Below are 27740 nucleotides of genomic sequence, written 5' to 3' on the forward strand. Positions count from 1 at the left end.
CACTGATCACCCAGAATGTTATGACCAATAACCTAATATCAGTATAAACTGATCCAGGCAATAGCAGCATCACCTGGTGAGGAACAGCTGCTAGTCAGACATGGGCACGGTGTATGTAGAATCAGTGATTGTTCTGTCTGTGTGTAAAATGGGGAAGGCGCATGATCCGAGTTTGACGGAGGGCAGATTGTGATGGCCCGGAGGCTCAGCACAAGCATTTCGGCAACTGCCCAACTTGTCAGGTCTTCACGAGAAGTGGTGAGTTTCTTCAACATATAGCAAAACCAATGTGAAAACACGTCCAGACATTGTGTGGTTAGGTAGCTACCCCTCATTACAGATATCAGACGTCATAGGCTGGGCAAGCTGGTTGAAACAGGACAGGCGGTGAACTGTGGCAGAACTAACTTCAGACTTTAATGCTAGGCAGAGTACAAGTGTGTCTGAACAGACAGTGAACTGAACACTCCTAATGATGGGCCTCTGCAGCCAATGACCCGTGCATGTGCCAGGGTTAACATCACATCGGCAACTATGACTGAAATGGGCACGTGACCATAGGCACCGGATGTTGGCGCAGTGGCAGTGCATTGCATGATCTAACAAATCCCAATAGCTTCCTCGTCATGCTGATGGGAGGGTGCCAATTCATTGTCTTCCAGGGGAACAGCTCTTTGACAACTGGACTGCGAGATGGCAGCTCCATTATGCTCTGAGGAACATTCACATGAGCATCCATAGGTCCAGTAGAGCTCGTGCAAGGCATCATGATGACCAAGGAGTACTGTACACTGGTTGCAGACCATATACACCCGTTCATGACAACGATCATGTTTCCACACGGCAGTAGCATGTTTCAACACGATAATGCGCCATGTCACAAGGCCAGGAGTGTGATGGAATGGTTTGAGGTACACTGTGGCGAGTTCAAATTGATGTGCTGGCTTGCCAGATCTGAACAACAAGATCTGAACCCGACTGAACACATCTGGGATGTGATAGAATGTGGCATCAGAGCTCATTGCCTCCCTCCACAGAATTTATGAGAATTAAGTGAGGTGTGTGTGTGTGTGTGTGTGTGTGTGTGTGTGTGTGTGTGTGTGTGTGTGTGTGTGTGTGTGTCTGCGCGCGCATGCGCGCAGGTATGGTACCAACTCCCTTCAGCGATCTATCAAGGCCTCATTGCTTCCATGCCATGGTACGTCACCACTGTTATCCATGCCAAAGGTGGACATACTGGCTATTAATTAGGTAGGTGGTCAATGTATTGTTGTGCAGCTAACTACAGCATATAGGAGTCTGGAAAAAATGGTAACAATGTAGTAACCTGCTGCAGGCAGTACTGAGTCAGAGAGCCTTGCAGCATTGGAAAAGGGGCTGGTTGTGAGGAACCATAAGATGTGGTCAGTGAGATCATCTATATGGCTATCATACACCTTATATCGTTGGTGGAACGAAGTTACTCTAACCTCTCACATGAGCATTTTTTTCCTTTTATGTGTGTCTTCACACTCTGTTGGGACAATTGACTAGTATGTGGTGCCTGTGATGTAAATTTCAGTGTGTTCTGTATTGTAATGGAAAATTTTGTACTTGGACAAGAGTGCAGAAGTAAAGTTTATTGCTGATCTGCAATAACATTGGATGCAGACATAGTGTCTGTATTATCTGAAGATGCGAAAATGTTAAAGCTACTAAAATTTGTTGCATTGACCAGTCTCCAACCTATGCTTGGAAGAGTTAGTGTTGTTGGTCCCCCCCCCCCCCCCCCCAAAGGAGTGGTTAGTACATCCTATTTCACCCAGGAACAATCCTACAGCCATGTTGTAGATCCTTATATACTGAATATTGTATTTGCATAATAAGTTTCAGATAAAAAAGATAATTGATTTTAATTTGTGTGTGTGTGGGGGGGGGGGGGGGGGGGAGAGGCAATAGAGCATTTTAAGTTTTCTTCCTTTTTGAGCAACTCATCTTGTGACATTAAAGGATATGCTAAATACCTTTGCGTCACATCCAAAAGAGATCTGTAATTGTCATGATTGGCAGCAGTAGCACCAGCAACTACTGCTGCTACATTGCTGAATTTTTTTTTAAATATGTTACCAGCTTCTGAGCTAAAGATTTCTGCTACTATCTTAATATCACAATGTGGCTGACATATGAATTTTTTTATATGCCTATCCTAGTATATCTTTTTGTATATGTCAATTTGGGCAGATGCTGAAGCTTTAGAAACTTGTCTCAGTAATTAGTATGTAAACATTTAACTATAGTTAATTATTTAGAGGCCTTTCCTTTTTGAGAGCCTAAAGTACAATTACTAGGTAATTTTAATAATTTTAATTAAAGTTCCAGTTCCAAAACACTGTAAAAAAAAAGAACTGCTAATCAGAATGATGTCAAATTTGAAGAGTGGGGGAACATTATGAAAAAAATGTTTAACAAAAATTTTACCACTACAGGGCACTGCAAGCAGCAGAATGTGCAAAATAAAAGAAGCAGGGTACACTGTTGTTCTTCATTTTGCATCAAACCCTTGGAATGACTGTCACAATGGAGGTTTGTGTGCTGCTGTTAAAGCTCTGCAGAAGCTCCAGACACTCCATAGTGTGAGGAAAGTCATTGGTTCGATGTCTGCTTAGGGTCTGGAGAAAATGATTGAGATTCAAAAAGGCAGGGTTTTCTGATGTGTAATGTGGCAGAGCATGGAAAACATTGATCCAACATTGGTAGATGATGTGGCCACTGTAGTACAGAAGGGGTATGCAAGTATGCAGTACACAGGGCATTGCCTGAACTTTGGACGTGCTTCTGAACACAGTGCATAATATTCTACGTAAAATCCTGCATTGCTATCCATACAGAATTACCTGTCTCCTGGAGTTAATTCATGCTGACCTGCCAGTGAGACAAAAGTTTGCTCTAGAATTTCTTGCACAGGTGGAAGCACACAGTGGATGGCCACGGAACATTCTGTGGACAGATGAAGCCCATTCCCATCTCAAGGACATGTCAATACACAGAATTGCAGAATATGGGCACTGGAAAATTGACTTGGACATCGTATGCTACCACTTCATTGTGTGGTGTGGGTTGGTGGCATCATTTGTCATAGTGCCATATTTTTTTCAAGGAGATGTGTCCTGTTACCTGTATTGTCACTGGTAAATGCTTTGAGAGTCATTTGCACAGGTCATCATTCTAACCTTTCAACAGCATGGATGTGTGGGTAGGATCATTTTTATGTAAGATGGCACTCCTCTGCACATTGCACAACTAGTGAAGCAGCTGCCGCAGAAACATTTTGGAGATTTCATAATTATCAGCCATCATTTTCCTACAGCCTGTACTTCCAGATCACCTGGTGTTAATCCGTGTGAGTTCTGGCTATGGGGTTATCTGAAAAATGCTGTGTTTAGTACTCCAATTACAAACATAGCTGAATGGAAGACATACATTCTGAACCTGACCCCTGAGACACTCCAATCTGTTGTGGAAGATGCTGTTTCTGGATTTCAACTTGTGACAAAAAACAGTGGACAGCATATTGAACAAGTCTTCTGCCAGTCCCATAACAATTAAAAATCAGTTTCACTGTTGCTTTTTATGCTTTTTTTCTTCGGGACAATTAAAAATGGTTGCCACTGTTGATTTTTATGCAGTTTTTTGGCCTCAGGACAATTAAAAGCCAATTTTTCCCATCCGATGTGGTACGACCTTGCCGTGGTGGATGGGCTTACCTAACTAACAGTGCCACAACTGTTGAATACCAAATGTGTGAGGTCATGCACATTGCAGCGGTTAGTTAAATGTGCAGTGCCCACCGTAGCCATCGTATTGTGACTCATCTGTCATTTATAGCCAAACACATTGATGTTGTGATGCTTACAGCACCATCTAGCGGCAAAATATTCATTAATTTTTTTTTTTTTACATGATGTTTTCCCATCTTTGATAATATTTTTTTCAAATTTAATGCCGTTCTGAGCAGCAATTTTTTTTTTTTTTTCTTTTACAGCATTTTGAAACTGGAACTTTACTTATAGTCACCCTGTATATGAATAGGTAGTAGTAAATTACTGAGCACAATGTTGCTTTACATTTATGTACTATTGCAGGAAAAGAGAGAACATTATAGGTGAATTCCCAAACAAAGAATCAAGTACAGTGAAGTAAGTAAATTTTACTTTAAATTTCAAATTCACTGTTTTGCTCTCAAGTGCCAAAGTGTTGTAGAACGAGTTTAAAAACTCTTCTGTATCTTTGGTACTGTACTGCTGGTGCAGGCAGGTGACTTGGCAGTACAGGATGAGGAAGGGAGAAATGTGTGGTACTGCATAGACACTAAGTTGGAAATGAGTTAGAGCCAAAAATTGCTATGTTAATAATTTGTGTATATATACTGAGTGAAATTTAGTACAGTGATTACTTTTTGAGTAGTTTTTCCTGTACACTTTGTTTTAACTTATAGCCTGGCATCTCATGAATGATAGTACTTACCTAGTGTACACAAGAAGTGTGTCAACTCTGAGACAGTGGACTTTCCATACAGAGTTGAGGAATGAATGGAAAATACTGTTGCGTAGCATAACTACTTAGTTCCAGTTAGCAAGTTTTTTAGAATATTGATTTGTAGGTCTGTTGTAGGAGATAGATTTTATTAGACTGTATTAGGCAAATTATTTATGATTTACAAACAGTTAGGAAGTGTTTTAGAAATACCCAGGTATGTACTAATCTGTTTTGATATTTGAGGGACGGTTGGTCTAAAATTATGTAGTTTTGTAGTCTTTAGTACAATACATTTTGCAGACATGTACTTCTATGACATGCGCGTGCGCACCTGCACACGTACGTAACTCCCCAGCAGTTTGATCAGGAGTCGGAACTGGATGCTTATTGTTTGAGTTTATTACTGGAGTTATAGTGACTATGGCATACAAAGACTATAGCAGAAATATGAAGTGTGTCATTCTGTATAAGTGTGAACTAAGACTCCTTCGACTCCTTGGAACTTCTGTGAAAGACTCTTGGCCCAAGATTTTGTCAGACTCATTTACATTTACGTCATACTTGAGTGAGAGCAGTAAGCACTGATTACTTTTTTCCCCTTGAATTTCAGCACTTTATCATATTCTTCACCCAAAACAACTGAATTTCTTTTTCTTCTACTTGTTTTATTCTAACCTTTAGCTTTGTTCCTCAGAACATATTTCTCTCGAAAATTATTTCTCAAGTTGCAGTTTCATTGTCAGTTCTGACAGTTTGTCTAAATACCTCCATGGTAGCAGTAAATCAGTGTTAAAACTTACGTATTTCAACAGTTTCTCTCCCATCTGGATCTACTGAACTTGTACCATTTGATGCACACTGAATGTTATATGTTTCCTTGTTGCTGTTCTCTGAGTTCAGAATTTGATGTTTCTAGCCTTCTTTTACTTCCCGCTGCATCCACTAATATATTAGGTAGACGAGCTGAAGGTGACCGTGATTTACCTGGTCTTTTCACACTCATGATTTTGAGTGTACACAACTCACACACACTCACAGGTGACTTCAGAACCATGAGCACGCTATCACACCCCTATTACATCTCCATGTCTTCCCTTCTGCATGTCCGAAAAGCTGTAGCCACGTCACCTCATTATGAGTGAGATGTTGAACTCATAAAAGTGGCAAGTCATTAGTACTATGTTCTAGAAATTATTATTATTATTATTATTATTAACCACTACTCTCAGTTCACTGAGTAATCTTTATGCATTATGCAATATTTAATACAGACACTTTGACTGCTTTTTTTTTTTTTTTTTTTTTTTTTTTTTTTTTTTTTAATAAATGTATTTCTGTCCTCTCTTTTGTCTCTTTGGCCAGATCGTTATACAATTTTAATCCCTGATAGAGAATGCATTATAGAGATTTTTGTTTGTTTTTTGTTGGTAAATGTCAGTACAAGCTGACACGTATCCCACAATCATAGATAGGCCTTTTTGTCACATATGTACAGTTGTTTTTCATAATGTGCACAAAGCTTGGTAGATGAATTCTCCTGGTGCAGATACCCATTTTTCCCTCTTTATGTTGCCTTGGACTACTATGTTTAGTTGTTATCCTTACAGCCATTTTCTGCAGTTTGAAAATTTTTTCATGTTTTGTGCATTTGATCCTCATTTCATAATTCGAGAATTAAGTGTACATAGGAACAGTAAGTCACCGTAAGACACTGGCTGTTACACACTGATGGTAGGCCCCTAAGGGCATAACATGCTGATATCCTCTGTGAAAAGCTCTCAGGTTTCCAGCCAGATGGCAATGTTAAAACACAGCAACATTTCAACAAGTGCAATACTTGTCATCTTCTGGCAAATTGTAAAGATATGTGGATGCTGTAATATTTATACTAGCGTAGTACCCCTCTCCACTTGGCAACAGGTGGCCATGTCCTTTTCAGCTGGTGGGCCGGGAGGGGGATGAGGCTGCAGTGGTGGGGGTAGTGGATGCTCCATCCACATCTCTGTGTGGGCATTCTGACTGTGTCTTGTGAGTTGGACACTGCTGATCACACTTTCATTGTATTGTTGTATTGCTGATAATGCCACATTCCCTGCTGCTTTCAGTTGCCATCCTTCATCTTTGTTGACAATATTTCTGTGTCCCTGTATTTCATTGGATGCCTTTATTATGCTGTCCAAGTAGCTGATATCTTGGCATAGCACCTTGGTGTTGTGAAATTCAAAGGTTCTTTGAAGCTATGCTCTGCTATCGCAGATTTTTTGTATATACCTGATGTTCTCCTCACAGCTGTTTCAAAATACAGCACTGTGTTTGCCCAATGTATGGCCACATTTGCAGGCCATATTGTATTTTCCTGACACATTCCTTTTTAGTGGGTCTTTCACAGAGCTAAGCCACTCTTTTCGTCTTTGGCACGGTCAGAAAATGGTTTATATGTTGGATTTTTTCAAGTAGCTTCGCAGTTTTGTCTGAAAGTGGTCCGTGATATGAAAGGAAAGCGAGTTTGCTTGCCTTCTTCTTCTTCTTCTTCTTCTTCTTCTTATTCTTCCTGGTTTTCAGTATCTTCTCTCTTCTTGAATGCCCTACTAATTTGTCTCTCACTGTACCCATTTTCATGGAATACTTCTCTCAGGTGTTATAGCTTATCTTGGAGGCTGTCTTTGTTGCAGGTGACTTGTGCCCTATGTACAAGGGTTGTCAGTTTTGTCTGCTATTGTGCTGGATGATGGTAGTTCATGGCATGCAGGTACAGGTCTGTGTGTGCCTTCTTCCTATATACTGAATGGCCTAGCATACCATCCACCTTCTTGTGTATTAGTATTTCCATGAAAGGGAAACAACTATTCTCCTCTGTTTCCATAGTGAAAGCAATGTCTTGATAGATGCTGTTAAGGTGGTTCAGAAACTTGTCCAGTGCCTGTCTCCCTTGCTTCCATATCACAAAAGTCCATGTGTTCACAAAACTCTTAGTTGCATTTGAAGTAGGTGGTCATCAGGGCATGTTCAAAGAATTTAACTATTTGTGGATTGACATGTTGAGAAAGCAGCATCAAGAAGTCTTGGAGATGTACTTTCACAAATAGCGATGTAACATCTAAACTTATGAGCAGGTCATGTCTTTATAATTGCATGTCCTTAAGTAGTTTCACAAAATTGCCCGAGTTCTTTACATGATAACTACAGTGTCACCACATATTTGGCCAGTCTGTGATTGTGAGAACTGATGAATTGACAGTGTTGAGTATTGACTACAGAGGCATCCCTTTCTTGAGGATTTTTGGCAGTTTGTACAGGTGTGGTAGTTGTTGGCACCCTGGGACACAACTGTTTCTTCACTGCCTCTGGTAGATCTAGAATTCTTCAGCAGAGGCTCAGATTCCTGGTCATCCTCGAGATTGGGTCCTTCTTGAGCTTCCTGTAGGCTGGGTCCTGTAGAGTAAGCCAATTTTATGATGATGGTAGTCATCGGTGCATATCAGCACTGTAGCATCCCCTTTGCCTGCTGGAAGGACCATAGTGTCGGCATCCTCTGTCAGTGATTGGATAGCCTCCTGTCCTGCCACAGTCATGTTCGCTTCTGGAAGTCAGGAGTTGTTGATGACCCTGCAGGTTTCATGTGGATCTCCTCTGCTTCTTCCATTGACACACCTTGGACTGCTTCCTCTACTCCACTAACACAAGGGTGGTTTGATAAGCCTGGTAAATAATGGGACATTTTTGTTGCATCTTTTGCAGGATTATTTCAAGGATTGAATAAAGAATTTCAAGAATGTACAGTGTACAGTTCTTTGTTGACAGCTGTTTGAATTTTTGTGTGTGTCAACTGTGATTGAAAAGGGAGAAAACTGAGTTTTGTGCTATTATTAAACATTTTCATTTGAAGGGTTGGACTGCTACACAAGTCAAAACAGAATTGCATGAAGATCCCATGGACTTTGCATTGTCATTGAAGACTGTTTACTTTTGGAATGTGGTCAGACAAGCTCCAAAGATGAAATACGCTTTGGCTGTCCAATTGAGGTCATCACAAAGGAAATCATTGACAAAATCCGTGATATGGTAATGCAAGACCGACAAATAAAAACTCGTGAAATTGCTGAGATTGTAGGCATCTCAGATGTGTGATTACATAATATCCTGCACGTGGAGTTGGCTTTGAAGAAACCGTGTGCAGAGTTGGTGCCACAATTGCTCACAGTTGATGAAAAATGCATTCAGCACAGCATTTCAACACTGTCTGCTGATGTTTAATCACAAAACGTTTTGTGCCAATTTGTGATTGTTGATGAAACCTGGAGCCATCATTTCACACCAAGAGTCTAAATGGCAGTTAAAACAGTGGACAAAGGCTGGTGGAAGTGCACCAAAGAAGGCAAAGACCATTTTTTCAGCTAGTAAGGTGATGACCACCGTTTTTTGAGATTCCTGAGGAATATCCTCATAGATAATTTGGAAAAAAGTGGAACCATAACTGGATCCTATTATACTTCATTGTTGGAGCATTTGTAACTTGAATTGACTGAAAAAAGACGAAGATTGGCATGCAAAAAAAGTGCTCTTTGAGTAGGATAAGCCACCATCCAACACATCAGTGACAAGAACAATGAAAGTGCATGAATTGGGTTTTGAATTGATTACTCATCCAAACTGTTCTCCAGACTTAGTCCCAAGTTACTTCTTCCTGTTCCTGAACTTTAAACTTTGGCTTGCTGGGAAGATATTTTCATCAAATGAGAAAGTGATAGTTGCAGTCAACGAGTATTTTGCAGAGTTTGCCAGAACCTATTTTTCCAATGGAAAGAAAAAGCTGGAGTATCTCTGGATCAAATTTATATCCCTCCAAGGAGACTGTAGAGAAGTAAGATTAGTTGTTTATGAAACAAACATTTTTTTCTTGCTTTTTAGCAGTCTTATAAAACCACCCTCGTAATGTCCCCCACCTACAGGAAGCTCAAGGTGGATCCAATCTTGATGATGCCCAGAAAAACCGTGGCTCCACTGAAGAAGCCAGATCAGCCAAAGGGTCCAGAAACACTATGTCTTTACTGATTGATGGAAGCCCACAAGGAAAGGCCACCTCTACAGCCATTACTTGACACCATAAATTCACACAATTACAGACTGGTCAAATATCTGGTGGCACCTCTAAAACTGCTTGTGGGACACTAGTCATCAAGTAAAGAACTCAGCTGATTTCGTGAAAATATGTACAGACATGTGATTACAAAGACATGACTTGTTCGTTAGTTTTGACTTTACATTGCTATTCATGAAACTACCTCTGCAAGACTCCTTTGGCAGTCTTCTCTCAACATTTCAAGCCACAAATAGTTAAACTCTTCGAACATGCGTTGATGACAACCTACTTAAAGTTCAACAGAGAGTTTTATGAACAGATGGATGGAGAGGCCATGGGATCACCACTGGCTCCAGTGATCCCAACCCAATACATGGAACACTTTGAGGAGGTGGCTCTTCAAACTGCTCGCCAGAAATCCAAGCACTTCTTCTGCTGTGTCGATGATACTTTTGTGGTATGGGAGCATGGCAGACAGGCTGTGGATGAGTTTCTGGACTGCCTCAAGAGTACCCATCAAAACATCACTTTCACTGTGGAAATAGAGGAGAATGGTTGTTTCCCTTTCTTGGACATACCAATAAGGAAGATGGTTAATGATACACTAGGCCATTCAGTATATAGGAAGAAGGCACACACAGACATGTACCTGCATGCAATGAGCTACCACCATCCAGCGCAACAGCAGACAGTGCTGACCACCGCAGTACGTAGGGCACAAGATGCCTGCATTAAAGGAAGTCTTCGAGATGAGCCACACCACCTGAGAGAAGTATTCCACAAAAATGGGTACTGTGAAGCACAGATTAGTAGGGCATTCAAGAAGAGACAAGATGCTGGAAATTGGGAAGAAGAATAAGAATAAGAAGATGAAGACAACAATGACAAGCGACTTGTTTTCCTTTCATTCCTTGGATTACTCTGAACTAAAATTGTGAGGCTGCTCAAAAAATCCAACATATAAACTGTCGTCCAACCAAGACAAAAAAGTGGCTTGGCTCTGCAAATGACCCACAAAAAAAGGAATGTACAGCATTGCCTACAAATGAGATCAACAGTTCATTGAGCAAATGCAATGCTGTATTTCGAAACAGCTGTGAGGAGCATATCAGGCATGTGCGACTGAGAAAGACAGAAAAATCAGTGATAGCAAAGGATAGCATCATAGAAGACCACACTTTTGACTTTCAGGACATCAAAGTGCTTTGCCGAGCAACTGGATATTAGGACAGTATCTTAAAGGAATCCATTGAAATACAGGGACACGATGATCTTTTCAACAGAGACAAAGGATACAAAGTAAGTGCAGCATCGAATCCAGCGTTAGCAGCAATATGACAAGAGTGTGACCACCACCCCGTCTGACTCAACTTGCAAGACAAAGCTAGAACACCCACACAAAGATGTGAATGGAACACCCGTTACCCTAATCACTGTAGCGTCACCCCCCTCCCCACCTGTCGGCTGGATAGTACAGGACCGCCCAGGACCAGTTGGAGGGTTTCTCCACTAGTACAAATATTACAGCAACTGCTCATTTTGACTCTTTGCCAGGAGATGATGAGCATGGCACTCGACATGAGTATGGCAGCCAGCTGGAAAACAAAGAACTTTTCACAAGCAGTATTTGCCAGGAGAGCCTACATTCACATAAACATTCTCTTTGCAGCATCACTGTGTATTCATTCCATGTCAATCAGCAATCAATATTTGTCCCCAAAATCCTATGTTTGGTACATAATCTATAGGTTACCATTTATGTTTAGAGAGTCACAATTGTTTTCCCAGTTTATACTGAAATTCATGCTATTTATTTCCTTTATATTCAGAGTTAATTAATTATATAATGCTCATAGAGCACATTCCTTACGAAACTTCCTGGCAGATTAAAACTGTGTTAAAACTGTGTGCCCGACCGAGACTTGAACTTGGGACCTTTGCCTTTCGCGGGCAAGTGCTTTACCATCTGAGCTACCGAAGCATGACTCACGCCCGGTACTCACAGCTCTACTTCTGCCAGTACCTCATCTCCTACCTTCCAAACTTTACAGAAGCTCTCCTGTGAACCGCAGGAGAGCTTCTGTAAAGTTTGGAAGGTAGGAGACGAGGTACTGGCAGAAGTAGAGCTGTGAGTACCGGGCGTGAGTTGTGCTTCAGTAGCTCAGATGGTAGAGCACTTGCCCGCGAAAGGCAAAGGTCCCGAGTTCGAGTCTCGGTCGGGCACACAGTTTTAATCTGCCAGGAAGTTTCATATCAGCGCACACTCCGCTGCAGAGTGAAAATCTCATTCTGGGCACATTCCTTACGATTTCATTTGCCTTCTTAACTAGATGTTTTGGAGTTTTATCTGCAATCATAATATTGGTGATTCTTTCAATTTTCATCTTCATTAGAACTTTTGGCTGCTGTTTGACAGATACTTATATTAATGATATGTCATTTGTTCACTTTTCTCTTGAGTTGCCAACTTGTTTTCAAAGTTTTCCCAGTGTGTTCTTCATTTGCTTCTCACACTGGAAAATCCATAATAATAAAGTAACTGATTGAAGTAACTTGATTTCTGTTGTATGTGATTAAGTATATCCCAGTGTATGTTATGCACATCTAAAATATGTTTGTATTGCTTCAGTGTCACAGTACAAAATTGTGTAATGCTCTCTTTTGTGCAGAATTTTACATAGCAGAAGCAGTGATTACTACTATAACTTTCTTCCATCTGCACACTTTCATGGCATGTTTATCATATGTGATGCTTAACAGTAGCCCTCAGGTCCTTGTGATGGGAAAAGATATTGGAACTCTTGACAGGCTACTTCACTGGTTCTGGCAGCTATGTCAATTATTTTCCTGTTGTTCAAGTTTTCTCAGGCACTTATAGTGTAGCAGATATACACACCATCCCATCAGAAAAGTTTTGGCTGTGTCAAAAAGTATGCTAAAACTTGCAAATAATAGGATTTCTAGCACTGTCGGGTGTGAAGTTTGATGTGGCATAGTCCATGATCTACATATACATAAATACTCCACAAGCTTTTACGTTGCGAGACGGAGGCTACCCTTTACCACTGCTAGTCATTTTCTTTCCTGTTCCACTTGCAGATAGTGCAAGGAAAGAACGGCTGTCTACATGCTTCCATATGAACCCTAATTTATCATCTCTTATCTTCATGGTCCTTATGTGAAATGTACATTGATGGCAGTAGGATTATTATGCAGTGAGCTTCAATTGCAGGTTTTCTAAATTTTCTCAGTAGCTTTTCTCAAAAAGAACGTCGCTTTTCCTCCAGGGATATCCATTTGTGTTTGTGAAGCATCTCCATAATACAGGCATGTTGATTGAACTTACTGGTACAAATCTAGCACCCTGTCTCTGAATTGCTTCAGTATCTTCCTTTAATCTAACTGGAAGAGTGGATCCCAAACACTTGAGTTGTACTCAATAATGGGTTGCACTACTGCTCTATATGCAGTCTCCTTTACAGGGGAACCGCACGTTCCTAAAACTCTCCCAATAAACTGATGTGGACTGTTCATCTTCCCCACTGCAATCCTCACATGCTCGTTGCATTTCATATCACTCTGCAACATTACACCTAGATAATTAACAACCTGTCTGTGTCAAGTAGCACACTGTTAATGCTGTATTCGAATGTTACGGGATTGTCTTTCCTACTCATCTGCATTAACTTATGGTTTTCTACATTTAGAGCTAGCTGCCATTCACTGCACCAACTAGAAATTTTGCCTAAGTCATCTTATCTCCTCCTACAGTCACTCAGTGGTGACAACTTCATGTACACCACAGCGTCATCAACAAACAGCCACAGTTTGCCTCTCACCCTGCCCATAAGATCATTTGCGTATGTTGAGAATAATCGCAATCCTATCACACTTCCATGGCACACTCCTGACCTTACCATTGTCTCGGATTAACACTCACTCTGAGGACAACGTACTGGATCCTATTACTTGAGAAGTCTTCAAACCACTAATATATGTAGCAACCTATTCCATATGCTCGTGTGTTTGTTAACAGCCTGCAGTGGGGCACCATGTCAAACGTTTTATGGAAATCTAGGCATATTGAAATCTGCCTGTTGCCCTTCAACTATAGTTCACAGGGTATCATTTGAGAGAAAGACAAGCTTTCTAAAACTGTACTGATTTGTGGACAGAAGCTTTTCTGTTTCTGGAAAATTTATTATATTCAAACTGAGAATATGTTTAAGAATTCTGCAGCAAACCAATGTTAAGGATATTGGTCTGTAATTTTGTGGATTAGTAATTTTACCCTTCTTATAGACAGGAATCACCTGCACTTTTTTCCATTTGTTTGGGACTTTGTGCTGGGTGAGAGATTTGTGATAAGTGCAAGCAAAATAAGGGGCCTATGTTGCACAGTAATTGTAAAACCTAATTGTGGTTCCATCTGAATCTGGCAACTTATTTGTTTTCAACTCTTTCACTTGTTTCTTTATGCCAGGGGTGTCTATCACAGTGTCTTCCATATGGGAGTCTGCACGATGTTCAAACAACGGTATGTTCGTACAGTCCTCCTGCATGAATTAGTTCTTAAATGTGAAATTTAAAGCTTCAGCTTTCCTTTTGCTGTCTTCTATTGCCACACCAGACTGGTCAACGAGTGACTGGATACAAGCCTTTGAACAGCTTAGTGATTTTACATAGGACCAGAATTTTCTTGAGGTCTCAGCAAGATCTTTGGCTAAGGTACGATATTGGTAGTTCTATGCTTCATGCCATGATCTTTTTACAGGCAGAAGAATCTCTGCTAACTTTTGTGTTGTCATTTGTGTGTTTCCTTTTGAACTGAGACTTCAATAACCTTTACTTCCTGATAGGACAATAGGAAAAGAATTCGCACAGCTTCCAGAACCAATGAGGTAATGTTTCAAAGAGTTCCAGTATCTTGTTCCATGACAAGGACATGAGGGGTATTGTTAAGGATCATGTATGATAAGCGTGTAACAGTTAAAGATATTTCATGGATTTGCTGTATGCTACAGTCAACAAAGCATTTGTAGAGTTCTGAATGGTGAATTATAATGAGGCTTTTGCTTTCTGATGAAATAAATGTGGTTATATTACTACCACTTTGGTTATAAGTTTACTTTAGGACATTGTCCCTTTACTTGTTGACCAGATGTGATCAAAAATATTATAACTGTGGCATTTAGCATGTTGCTTTGCACTGTAGTATTTAGAATCATTTACCCAGCAACTATTTATGCATTGACCATTGGGAAATCTGAAAAATTCTCTCACTATTGATACTCATTTCATGTAATGTAAATTTCTTTCTTTCTTTCTTTTTTTTTTTTTTTTTTTTTTTAAAAAAAAGAGATTCATTCTGTTCGGAAGAGCCTCCATTTTTTTCTGCACAGGACCATGGCATTTGTCATATCTTGTCACACTATTCTCATGCATATTGACCATGATTTATGTGTTAGTAGATATTTGTTGGTGCAAAATGCCAGCAACCAGATATCCTTCATAGTTATGATAGTTATAGTCATCCTTGGATGATTCAATGGAAGATAACTGAATTTGGATCAGGTAACTGCTGCAAAATGTAGGGCAGAAGTGAACATTTTGGCTAAAGTGGGACATACAAGACTTTTAGATAACTTTGTACAGTACAAAATCCATGGTTCTGGCTACAACAGAAACTATTATTTGTATTTGAGTCATATTTATATCAAGAACTTATTGCACTACATGAAACAATGCATATGTCAATGTATTTGAGATCTGCTGATAGTGTATCAGCTCCTGAAATGGCTGACATGTATATTCTGTTTTTCCTTGCTGAATGCTGCTAGTTGTGAGGACTGTAGTTTATCATCATATTTTAAGATAATGTATTTAACTGCACTACATGAGAGTGTTTGGCTTTAAAAACTGATTTCTGTTAATCAAATTGTTTACTTTTATAGGTGAAGAAAGATCCCAAATCTGGCCAGTCAAAAGGTTTTGGATTTATCCGTTTTGGAAACTACGATTCACAGATGCGTGTTTTAGCACAGAGGCATATGATTGATGGGAGGTGGTGTGATGTGAAGATCCCAAATTCAAAGGTATGCTATTACAGTCTTCTGATCCATCACTAAACTTGCATGCTGTCATAGCTTAAACATTGGCCCACTGAGAATAATTTAGTCAGGAATGCATACTAAATGTATGTTAGTTGTTTCCATGTTCCATAGATCATATTAATGATAAACAATATTGCATACACAGTTAAAAAAGTACATCTGTGTGGTTACATGTTGGTCAGTTGTAAGTTGTAATTTACTACTTACATTCAATCAGGAATTTGTTTGTGGTGTGAAATGACTTGTTAAGCAGAAACAACTACATTTACAAACACTTCTGTTTATCAGAAATTATATTTCCATCAGCATATTCTCAAAGTCTGTTTCGGCTGTGTATTTTGAATGAAACAAGTTAATACAGCAATCATTGATATCAGTGGAGGCACCTTTCTTACAGGGAAGCCTAAAAATGGCATATTTTAATATGAGTACAGAAAATATCTTGAATTAATGAATTTTACACATGTAATTAAGAACATTACATATTTTAGGGTCACTACTTTTACATGTGTTATTGTGGATATCATCAACTCCATACAAACTTCTGTTTTTGAGGACTTTGTTGTTGTTGTTGTTGTTGTTGTTGTTGTTGTGGTCTTCAGTCCAGAGACTAGTTTGATGCAGCCCTCCATGCTACTCTATCCTGTGCAAGGTTCATCATCTCCCAGTACCTACTGCAACCTACATCCTTCTGAATCTGTTTAGTGTATTCATCTCTTGGTCTCCCTCTACAATTTTTACCCTCCATGCTGCCCTCCAATACTAAATTGGTGATCCCTTGATGCCTCAGAATATGCCCTACCAACCGATCCTTTCTTCTAGTCAAGTTGTGCCACAAATTTCTTTTCTCTCCAGTTCTATTCAATACCTCCTCATTAGTTATGTGATCTACCCATCTAATCTTCAGCATTCTTCTGTAGCACCACATTTTGAAAGCTTCTATTCTCTTCTTGTCTAAACTATTTATCATCCACGTTTCTCTTCCATAAATGGCTACACTCCATACAAATACTTTCAGAAATGACTTCCTGACGCTTAAATCTGTACTGGATGTCAACAAATTTCTCTTCTTCAGAAACGTTTTCCTTGCCATTGCCAGTCTACATTTTATATCCTCTCTACTTCGACCGTCATCAGTTATTTTGCTCCTCAAATAGCAGAACTTCTTTACTACTTTAAGTGTCCCATTTCCTAATCTAATTCCTGCAGCATCACCTGATTTAATTCGACTACATTCCATTATCCTCATTTTGCTTTTGTTGATGTGCATCTTATATCCTCCTTTCAAGACACTGTCCATTCCATTCAGCTGCTCTTCCAGGTCCTTTGCTGTCTCTAACAGAATTACAATGTCATCGGTAAACCTCAAAGTTTTTATTTCTTCTCTGTGGATTTTAATTCCTACTCCAATTATTTTTTTTTTTTTGTTTTGTTTGCTTTACTGCTTGCTCAATATACAGATTGAATAACATCTGGGAGAGGCTGCAACTCTGTCTCACTCCCTTGCCAACCACTGCTTCCCTTTCATGCCCCTCGACTCTTACAACTGCCATCTGGTTTCTGTACAAATTGTAAATAGACTTTCACTCCCGGTATTTTACCCCTGCCACCTTCAGAATTTGAAAGAGAGTATTCCAGTCAACATTGTCAAAAGCTTTCTCTAAGTCTACAAGCGCTAGAAATGTAGGTTTGCCTTTCCTTCATCTATTTTCTAAAGTCGTAGGGTCAGTATTGCCTCACGTGTTCCAACATTTCTACAGAATCCAAAGTTATCTTCCCCGAGGTTGGCTTCTACCAGTTTTTCCATTCGTCTGTAAAGAAATCATGTTAGTATTTTGCAGCAGTCGCTTATTAAACTGAGGACTTTAATGATTTTCTGTATTTTAGTTGGTGATGTGTGAAAAATTTTCATTTCACTTAATTTTCACTGTCTTGATTATTCAGTATACTGTTTTGCTTTCTCTTCTGAGCTTTTTGAACCAGTTTTCTGTCGTCTTGCTTTTAAAAATTAATTATTAAGGATGTGCAGTGCACATAAACTGCCTTTCATGTTCCCATTGACTGTAACAGAAATAGTGTTGTCTTTTTTTATTTCTTTCCTTGTTTCTTCTTTAACAATACTCCATATTGATTTGATTCTGTTGTTTGAGCTGCCAATTTCTGACAAGGTACACATACTGGATATTTTTACAACTTTTCATAATATGTTACAGCACTGTCTGAGAGTAGGTTTCTGCAGCCGTATCCTCTAGAGGAAAACTTTTCTGATTTTGTGACAGTGTTGTCATGTCATTTTGCAGACATATTTTGTGGCCACTAATGTAAGTGGCCCAAACATTGCTTTGTAAAACATGACAGTGCTGTCACATATCTGGGAAAACTGTTACTGAGGTTGTTACAGTAATGTTTACAAAATGAAACTTGATCCTTGTTTGTTCTGGTTAGTTTGTAGATGCCCTTTTTTTTATACCACTAGTGAGACAGTGTTTCCTTGTGGACTTCCTAGTATTGTGTTTAAATGTATTTTTGGAAACACTCCTTTCAGATAATGGATACCAATTTCCTAAAAATTTTGAAATTAGAGTTACTGGGAATTTCATCCCAGCCAACACTTTTTATAGCATTTGTTGAAAACTTCGATAGTTTTATTATTAATTACGCTCACTGTTTTCTTTTGAGCATTTCTATACTGAACCTGCAGTTAAGTTATGTAATGTCATGATCTGGCAACCCATTTACCACATGTTTGTTTAGTTTCAGCTTTTTGTATGAATACATTATCTATGAACATACTGCTTGCTTGAGCCAATCAAATAGGGAAATTTATGACTAATATTGAATTGCAAGTTCCTAATAGTAACTTTACATCACATTTCATCATATTCCTTTAAGGAAGTAACATTAAAATCATCACACATCAATAATCCCTTATTTCTTCCAGTCCAACAGACAAGAGTAATAAGGCAAAAGATTAATTCTGAACATTTCAAAATTATTTAGTGAGGACGTATATACTGTAACAGTAGCTTGTATTACATTGTCCGTTATTAACTCTCAAGCATTTGTATCTCTTGCCTGATCTATACAGAATATTTTTAACATCCACCCCCACCCCCTCCCAAATACCCCAATATTCTGATTAAGTAAATTGATTTCCAGTTTTTCTTCTATCCTCACGTGACTGCTTGGCAGTCTCTGTCAGTTTAACTCTTTTGCTGCTGTGGACACGTATACACCTCCTGCTTCACAGTTCCCTGGTGCTGTGGACATGTATATGCATATCTACTATGATACTGATGTCTGTAGGCATCCTGAGCCACCAACCTGTCACTGCTGAGGATGAGTATTTCCATATCTTGGTGAATGAAAAGTTTTTGAGTATTTATAGTACAGCGTATGTGCCTTGTTGTGTGCTGTTATTTGCAAAAAAACTTGTTTTGATACCTGGAACCGTTCATGAAATATGATGATTATTATGACCAGATAACTAATTATTAACAAGGACAGTAATGAGCATATCCAACTGTCCATCGGAAAACGTCAATAAATCAAGAACAAAATGAGATATTGTTTTGCTCTCAATTTTAAATAAAAATTCACCATCATATTACATTTCATACACTTGCAGTGGATGACCTAAACTTGACCATATGCAAAGGTCATGCATACGCAGTACATTTTCACCTCTGCAAACTCTTTAAAATACCGTGCAATGTTTTACTTAATTTGATGTGGTGCAATAACTATGATGAATAACAAAAAGAAATTCAGTCCTTTATCGACTGATGGTATCAGACTGTAAGATGTGTAAAAATAAATTTTTTTCAGTGAATAGTTGTCTTAAAATAAGATAACTATTTTGCAGTGCAAAAATCAATTTTTTTCAGCAAATAGTTTTCTTAAAAGCAGATGATAAGTATTTCATTGCAGCCAGAATGCCATCTCCCAGCACTGGTTTCAACATTTGGCGAGCAGTATAGCCACCAAAAAAGCTGTGCTCAGCACAGAATCCACAGAGCATGTCTATAGCAGTGAAAGGGTTAATTTCCTGTAACACTGTCTGTCTGAATTTGGAGTTTAATATAAAAAAGTTGTCTTGCCTGACCCAAATAACCACAGACATACCACTTTGTGTGCTTGGGAATCCACTTATGTTTTCTGCCAGTAGATCTGCTAACTTGTCTTCACCCATCTCATTCACATGTTTCACATGTATGATGGCATCTTCCTACAGGATTCACTGGAGGGGGAAAAAAAAAAACCACAGCAATATGAGAACTCACAGTCATCCCAAGGAGCATGCCCAGCTTTGTGTTTACTCACATTACAGTAGAGTTAGCCCAAAACTGGTCATGGTACCACAAAGCCCCGTAAGATAATTACTCTTATTTTGTCCAGTTCATGTCTAATAATGTGTTTTACATCCTTAGGCCGGCTATTTCCAGCTCCTCCATCTATAAACATACAATTGTGTTTGCTAAAACCCTTACACATTTATCCTAAGTTTTCTATTACCTGGCTAAGTCTAACTCTTATTTGTTACCTGGTATCCTGAACTTAATTTTGCTTCAGCTGTTGTCCAGCACCCATTGTGTTTCTTCCTAGCAGCAGAACAATCTTTCCTATTCTGTTTATCTCAAAACTTATCTATGGTTCCTAGGATTGTTCTCTTACACTATACATTCCTCTACATCTATATGAAGCTTTTCCTTCTCTTAATCCTGCCAGCAGGTAAAATCTGTTGAGTAACTGGCTTTAAAAACTGCTAAAAAAATTCAGCCTTGCTTACAGTGTTTTACCAAGACCCTTTCTCTCCTCCTCTCCCTCCCACCTTTTAGCTTTAAGATTTTTCATGTTTTAGCTCTACCTGAAGGACATAAATCTTCTGCTCCTGTTCAGTAATTTTCTGGTGTTTTGGACTTTATCTACAATGACATGGGGAGTCTCAATAAGCACTTCATTCCATCACCTTTGCAGTATTCCCAGTGAAGCCATCAGCTACAATTTTATCAAAACAGCGATGTTGTAATTGACCATCAACATCCATGACCGAGCGAGGTGACGCTGTGGTTAGCACTCTGGACTCAAATTTGGGAGGTTGACTGTTCAAACCATGTCAGGCCATCCTGATTTAGGTTTTCATGATTTCCATAAATCGCTTCAGGCAAATGCCGGGATGGTTCCTTTGAAAGGCCACAGCCTATTCCCTTATCCAACCTTCCTCTCATCCGATGAGACCAATGATTTCACTGTTTGTTCTCCTCCCTCAAATCAACCAGCCAACCAGCATCCACAGTTGTTGCACATAGCTGATTAGATATATAAAACCTTCAAGAGTAAATTCAATGAAATAAATCCATAGATACAACAAAATACAAAATTACATCATTACATACAAATGTTCCTCTTGCATAAAATTAGGCATAAAATATGTCATCATTTTCTGTTATGTACCAGCACTAACATATCCAGGAACTACTCTTAAATTATATCAGAAAGAAACATTTAAAAGTAGCAAAACTAACAATGAGCTCAAGAGTATAGTGTTACCAAACCCATAATTTGAGAATTGTCTCTGTAGAAGGTTAAATTAATATTATTTCTACAAGTGATAGCAATGTGTCAAAGCAAGTAGAATTATGTTGACAGAAAAAAATTGCAACACCAAGAAGGAGTTATGTGACATAAATGAATGTCAGTAGGCTTGTTTCTACATCTAAAAGATGTGTCTCCAAATTTTGCACCTGTTGCCTAAGATCGGTGCAAGTAGCACAACTGTGAAGATGCAAATTAGGTTTACTTTAAATACACACTAATGGTCATGAACGTTAGTTACCTTTGAGATTGGACATGGTGAGTTGATGTTAGGCAAGAATGCCTTTAAGGTGACAAAGGCGCCATTATCAACACTTCACTGAGTTTTAACAAGTCCGTGTAATAGGGCTATGAGAAGCTGGATGTTCCTTCTGCGATATTGCAGAAAGACTTGGCAGGAATGTAGCCAGTGTGCACGACTGCTGGCAGCGGTGGTCACAAGGATGTACGGTTGCAAGAAGACTGGGCTCTGGATGGCCACTTGGCACTTGTGAGAGGGAAGACCATTGTGTTTGGCTCATGGCTCTGGCCCATAGTACTGCATCTGCAGCAGTAATTTCAACAAAGTTGGCACAACAGTGACACTACGGAATGTTACAAGTCGGTTACTTCAAGGACAGCTCTAAGCCGGACACCCTGTAGCATGCATTCCAGTGACCTCATACCACCACCATTTTCGACTGAAGTGATGTCAAACGAGAGCTCATTGGGGGGCAGGGTGGAGTTCTGTTGTGTTTTCTGATTACAACTGGTTCTCCCTCAGTGCTAGCGATTGCCATGTGTTGGTTACTGGAGGCCAGTTGAACCCACAACCAACCTGTCTGTGTACTAGACACACTGGGCTTACACCTGGAGTTATGGTCTGTTAAGCGATTTCATATGACAGCAGGAGCACTCTCTTGGTTATCCCACGCACCCTGACTGTAAAGTATGTGTCAGTGTGGTGATTCGACCTGTTATGCTGCCATTCGTGAACAGCATTCCAGGGAATGTTTACCAACAGGATAACATTCACCCACAAACTGTTGTTATAACCCTACATGCTCTACAGTGTGTCGACATGTTACCTTGGCCTGCTTGATCACCAGATCAGTCTCCAATTGAGTACAGTGCCATCTACAACCAGCATTAACTGTCCCCATACTGGACAACCAAGTGAAATAGGGATGGAACTCCACTCAACAAACTGACATCCAGCAGTTGTACAACAGAAAGCATGCGTGTTTGCATTCTTGATTCAACTTCCTGGTGGCTACAGTGGTTATCAGTGTACCAGCATTTCACATTTGCAGTGGCTTTTATCTCATGCTTACATTAACCTGTGATCTTTCAATGTTAATCACTTAAATATGTTACCTAAACAAATGTATTCCCGAAATTTTATTACTGTACATTAATTACTTTTTGGTGTTGTGATTTTTATTTCAGTCAGTGTATACATTTATATGAAAGTTATTTGTAACAGTTTAGTCATGAAATGTAATTTAAACATGATTGTAAAGTTTAACAGTAGTTATGTGAGCACAATGAAATCATTAATTCCCTTGGGTAGTGTTACTAATATGTGTGTCTGAATCACGTTTAAAAGCTAGAGCAGAGAGAGTGGTCTGATGATATTATGCAGTTCAAAAACAACTTGACAATTGCTATCATCCGAAACAAATTCTGAGTATGAATAACTGATGAAATATAGATTTCTGATATTGAACAGATACAGATAAATTAAGACGTAAAACCCACACCACAGGGTGGGGGATAATTGTCATGACAAATGGCTTCATTTTTGGTATGGGTAATACTTTACATTCTTCAGTCATTTAAAATGTACACTGAGGTGACAAAAGTCATGGAATACCTCCTAATGTTGTGTCAGACATGCTTCTGCCCAGCATAATGCAGCAATTCAATGTAATTCTCTCTGGTTTCTGGTGGCTATCTGAGTTGGTGAAGACTGCCAGTCTTGCTAGTGAGATGAAGGCAGAGCTCACCATCTGCAGCATCGTCGACAGGACCGATTGCGGACCTTTGGTACAGAGCTGAGTAGAGGGCCTGAATCAGAGGCTCAGACGGTTCTGCAACCATGTAGGCTGCAAATTCCTCAACTTGCTCCATAGGGTAGTGGGGTTTCGGGTTCCGCTAAATAGGTCATGTGTCCCCTACACACAGGAGGTGGCTACACAGGTAGCAGGGGCTGTGTGGTGTGGACTGGGCGGTTTTTTGGGTTAGACAGTCTTGGGAAAGATCAAAAAGGGCTCCAATCTCAAAGGGTACAGGGCAAAGAAGTGACTAGAATCGACCAAGCAACAGTCGGTATTGTAGTTGTAAATTGTCATAGCTGTGTTGGAAAAGTACCAGAGCTTCAAGTGCTGATAGAAAGCACTGAAGCTGAAATCATTATAGGAACAGAAAGCTGGCTAAAGCCAAAGATAAATTCTGCTGAAATTCTTACAGAGGTGTAAACCGTGTTCAGCAAGGATAGATTAAATCAAGAAGGTGTTTGTGTCTGTTGGTAGTAGTTTATCTTGTGGTAAAGTTGAAAATATAGTTCCTGCGAATTACTATGGGTAGGGGTTATACTCAACAGCTGTACCAAAATAATAATTGGCTCCTTCTACCAACCCCCTGACTCAGATGATATAAGAGCTGAACACTTCAAAGAAAACTTGAATCTCATTACAAATAAGTACACCACTCATACAGTTATAATTGGTGGAGACTTCAATCTGCCCTTTGTTGGCGAAAATACTTGTTCAAAGCTGGTGGTAGACAGAAAACATCTTCTGAAATTGTACTAAATGCTTTCTCTGAGAATTACTTTGAACAATTAGTTCATGAGCCCACACGAATTGTAAATGGTTGTGGAAACACACTTGACGTCTTAGCCACAAATGATCCTGATCTAATAGAGAACGGCATGATGGATACAGGGATTCGTGAACACAAGGTCATTGTAGTGAGGCTCGAAACCATATCAACCAAAACCACTAAAACTAAACATAAAATATATCTATTTAAAACAGCAGATAAAAATTCGCTTGATGCCTTCCTAAGAGAGAGTCTCCATTCCTTCCAAGCTAATTATGTAAGTGTAGACCAGATATGGCTCAAATTCAAAGATACAGTATCGACAGCAATAGATAGATTCATACTGCATAAGTTAATAAGAGACAGGACTGATCCATCATGGTACACAAAACACGTCAGAACACTGTTGCAGAAGCAACGAAAAAAAGCATGCCAAATTCAGAAGAACACAAAATCCCGAAGACTGGCTAAGTTTCACGGAAGCTCGAAATTTAGTGCGGACATCAATGTGAGATGCTTTTAATAGTTTCCACAATGAAATGTTGTCTCAAGATATCGTAGAAAACCCAAAGAGATTCTGGTCATATGTAAAGTACACCAGTGACAAAAAACAGTCAATAGCATCACTGAGCGATAGCGATGGAAATGTTACCGATGATGGTACCACTAAAGTGGAGTTAGTATATAAAGTTTCCTGTAATTCCTTCATGAAAAAAGGCGAAGTAAATATTCCAGAATTCGAAACCAGAGCAGCTGTTAGCATGCGTGACATAAAATTAGATATCTTAGGCGTTGCGAAACAACTCAAATCACCTAAGAAAGGCAAGTCTTCCGGTCCAGATGGTATACCAATCAGGTTCCTTTCAGAGTATGCAGACACAATAGTGCGTTTCTTAGCAATTATATACAACCGCTCACTTGACAAAAGGTCTATTCCTAAAGAGTGGAAAGTAGCACAGGTCACACCAATATTCAAAAAAGGAAATAGGAGTAATCCATTGACTTACAGACCCATGTCACTGAATTTGCAGTAGGATTTTGGAGTGTATACTGTGCTCAAACATTATGAATCAACTTGAAGAAAATGACTTATTGATGCAGAACCAACACGGATTCAGACAATATCGTTCTTGGGCTACACAGCTAGCTCTTTATTCCCATGAAGTAATCAGTGCTGTTGGCAAGGGATCTCAGATCGATTCCATGTTCCTAGATTTCCAGAAGGCTTTTGATACCATTCCTCACAAGCGACTATTAATCAAATTATGTGCATATCGAGTATCGTCTCCGTTGTGTGACTGGATTTGTGATTTCCTCTCAGAGGGGTCGCAGTTCGTAGTGATAGACGGAAAATCATCGAGTAAAACAGAAGTGATATCTGGTGCTCTGCAAGGTAGTGTCATAGGCCCTCTGCTGTTTCTGTTTCACATAAATGATCTAGGTGATAATCTGAGCAGCTCCCTTAGATTGTTTGCAGATGACGCTGTAATTTACCGCCTAGTAAAATCATCAGATGATAAATTCCAATTACAAAATGATCTAGAGAGAATTTCTGTATGGTGCGAAAAGGGGCAATTAGCACTAAACAAAGAAAAGTGCAAGGTCATCCACATGGGTACTAAAATAAATCCGATAAATTTTGGGTATTTGATAAATCGCACAAATCTAAGGGCTGTCAATTCAACTAAATACCTAGGAATTACAATTATGAGCAACTTAAATTGGAAAGATGACATAGATAATATTGTGGGGAAGGCGAAACAAAGACTGTGCTTTGTTGGCAGAACACTTAAGAGATGCGACAAACCCACACAGCCTACTGTACACTTGTCCGTCCTCTGCTGGAATATTGCTGCGCGGTGTGGAATCATTAGCAGGTAGGTTTGACGGAGGCCATCGAAAAAGTGCAAAGAAGGGCAGCTCGTTTCGTATTATCGCGCAATAGGGGTGAGAGTGTCACTGATATGATACGCAAGTTGGGGTGGCAGTCACTGAAACAAAGGCAGTTTTCTTTGCGGCGAGATTTATTTATTTCAGTCACTAACTTTCTTTTCTGAATGCGAAAATACACTACTGGCTATTAAAGTTGCTACACCACAAACATGACGTGCTACAGGCGCGAAATTTAACCGACAGGAAGAAGATGCTGTGATAAGCAAATGATTAGCTTTTCAGAGTATTCACACAAGGTTAGTGTCGGTGGCGACACCTACAACATGCTGACATGAGGAAAGTTTCCAACCGATTTCTCATAAACAAACAGCAGTTGACTGGCGTTGCCTGGTGAAACGTTGTTATGTTGCCTCGTGTAAGGAGGAGAAATGCGTACCATCACGTTTCCGACTTTGAAAAAGGTCGGAATGTAGCCCATCGCGATTGCGGTTTATCGTATCGCGACATTGATGCTCACTTTGGTCGAGATCCGATGACTGTTAGCAGAATATGGAACTTATTGGTTCAGGAGGGTAATAAGGAATGCCGTGCTGGATCCCAACGGCCTCGTATCACTAGCAGTCGAGATGACAGGCATCTTATCCGCATTGCTGTAACGGATCGTGCAGCTATGCCTCGATCCCTGTGTCAACAGATGGGGACGTTTGCAATACAACAATCATCTGCATGAACAGTTTGATGACGTTTGCAGCAGAATGGACTGTTAGCTCGGAGACCATGGCCGCGGTTACCCTTGACGCTGCATCACAGACAGGAGCGCCTACGATGGTGTACTCAACCGACAAACCTGGGTGCACAACATGCAAAGTGTCATTTTTTCGGATGAATCCAGGCTCTGTTTACGGCATCATGATGGTCTCATCCATGTTTGGTGACATCGTGGTGAACGCACATTGGAAGCATGTATACGTCATCGCCATACTGGCATATCACCCGGCGTGATGGTATTGGGTGCCATTGGTTACACGTCTCGGTCACCTCTTGTTCGCATTGATGGCACTTTGAACAGTGGACATTACATTTCAGATGTGTTACGACCGGTGGCTTTACCCTTCATTCGATCCCTGCGAAACCCTACATTTCAGCAGGATAATGCACGACTACATGTTGCAGGTCCTGTACAGGCCTTTCTGGAAACAGAAAATGTTCAACTGCTGCCCTAGCCAGCACATTTTCCAGATCTCTCACCAATTGAAAACATCTGGTCAACGGTGGCCGAGCAATTGGCTCATCACGATACACCATTCACTACTGTTGATGAACTGTGGTATTGTGTTGAAGCTGCATGGGCAGCTGTACTCGTACACACCATCCAAGCTCTGTTTGACTCAATGCCCGGGCGTATCAAGGCTGTTATTACGGCCAGATGTGGTTGTTCTCCGTACTGATTTCTCAGGATCTATGCACCCAAATTGCGTGAAAATGTAATCACATGTCAGTTCTAGTATAATATATTTGTCCAATGAATACTCGTTTATCATCTGCATTTCTTCTTGGTGTAGCAATTTTAATGGCCAGTAGTGTATTTTGTTGACACCCACCTACGTAGGGAGAAATGATCGTCATAATAAAATAATAGAAATCAGAGCTCGAATGGGAAGATTTAGGTGTTCCTTTTTCCCCACACAATATTCGAGAGTGGAATAATAGAGAAGTAGTTGGAAAATGGTTTGATGAGC

The 27740-nt window shown here is 39.8% G+C and overlaps 1 protein-coding gene across 2 annotated transcripts in view; it reads left to right on the top strand.

Moving 5' to 3' along the window:
* LOC126184886 (TAR DNA-binding protein 43-like) overlaps positions 1–27740 on the top strand; it is a 75751-nt gene that overhangs the window by 33963 nt on the left and 14048 nt on the right. The window contains exons 3-4 of one of the 2 annotated variants that reach the window (XM_049927513.1): positions 14079–14132; positions 15550–15690. In XM_049927513.1, coding sequence (XP_049783470.1) covers positions 14079–14132; positions 15550–15690 — 195 coding nt within the window. The remainder of the gene's footprint in view (positions 1–14078; positions 14133–15549; positions 15691–27740) is intronic. The other variant, XM_049927514.1, reaches the window with a different exon arrangement.

Source organism: Schistocerca cancellata, chromosome 4 (assembly GCF_023864275.1).
Source record: "Schistocerca cancellata isolate TAMUIC-IGC-003103 chromosome 4, iqSchCanc2.1, whole genome shotgun sequence".
Taxonomy (NCBI): Eukaryota; Metazoa; Arthropoda; class Insecta; order Orthoptera; family Acrididae; genus Schistocerca; species Schistocerca cancellata.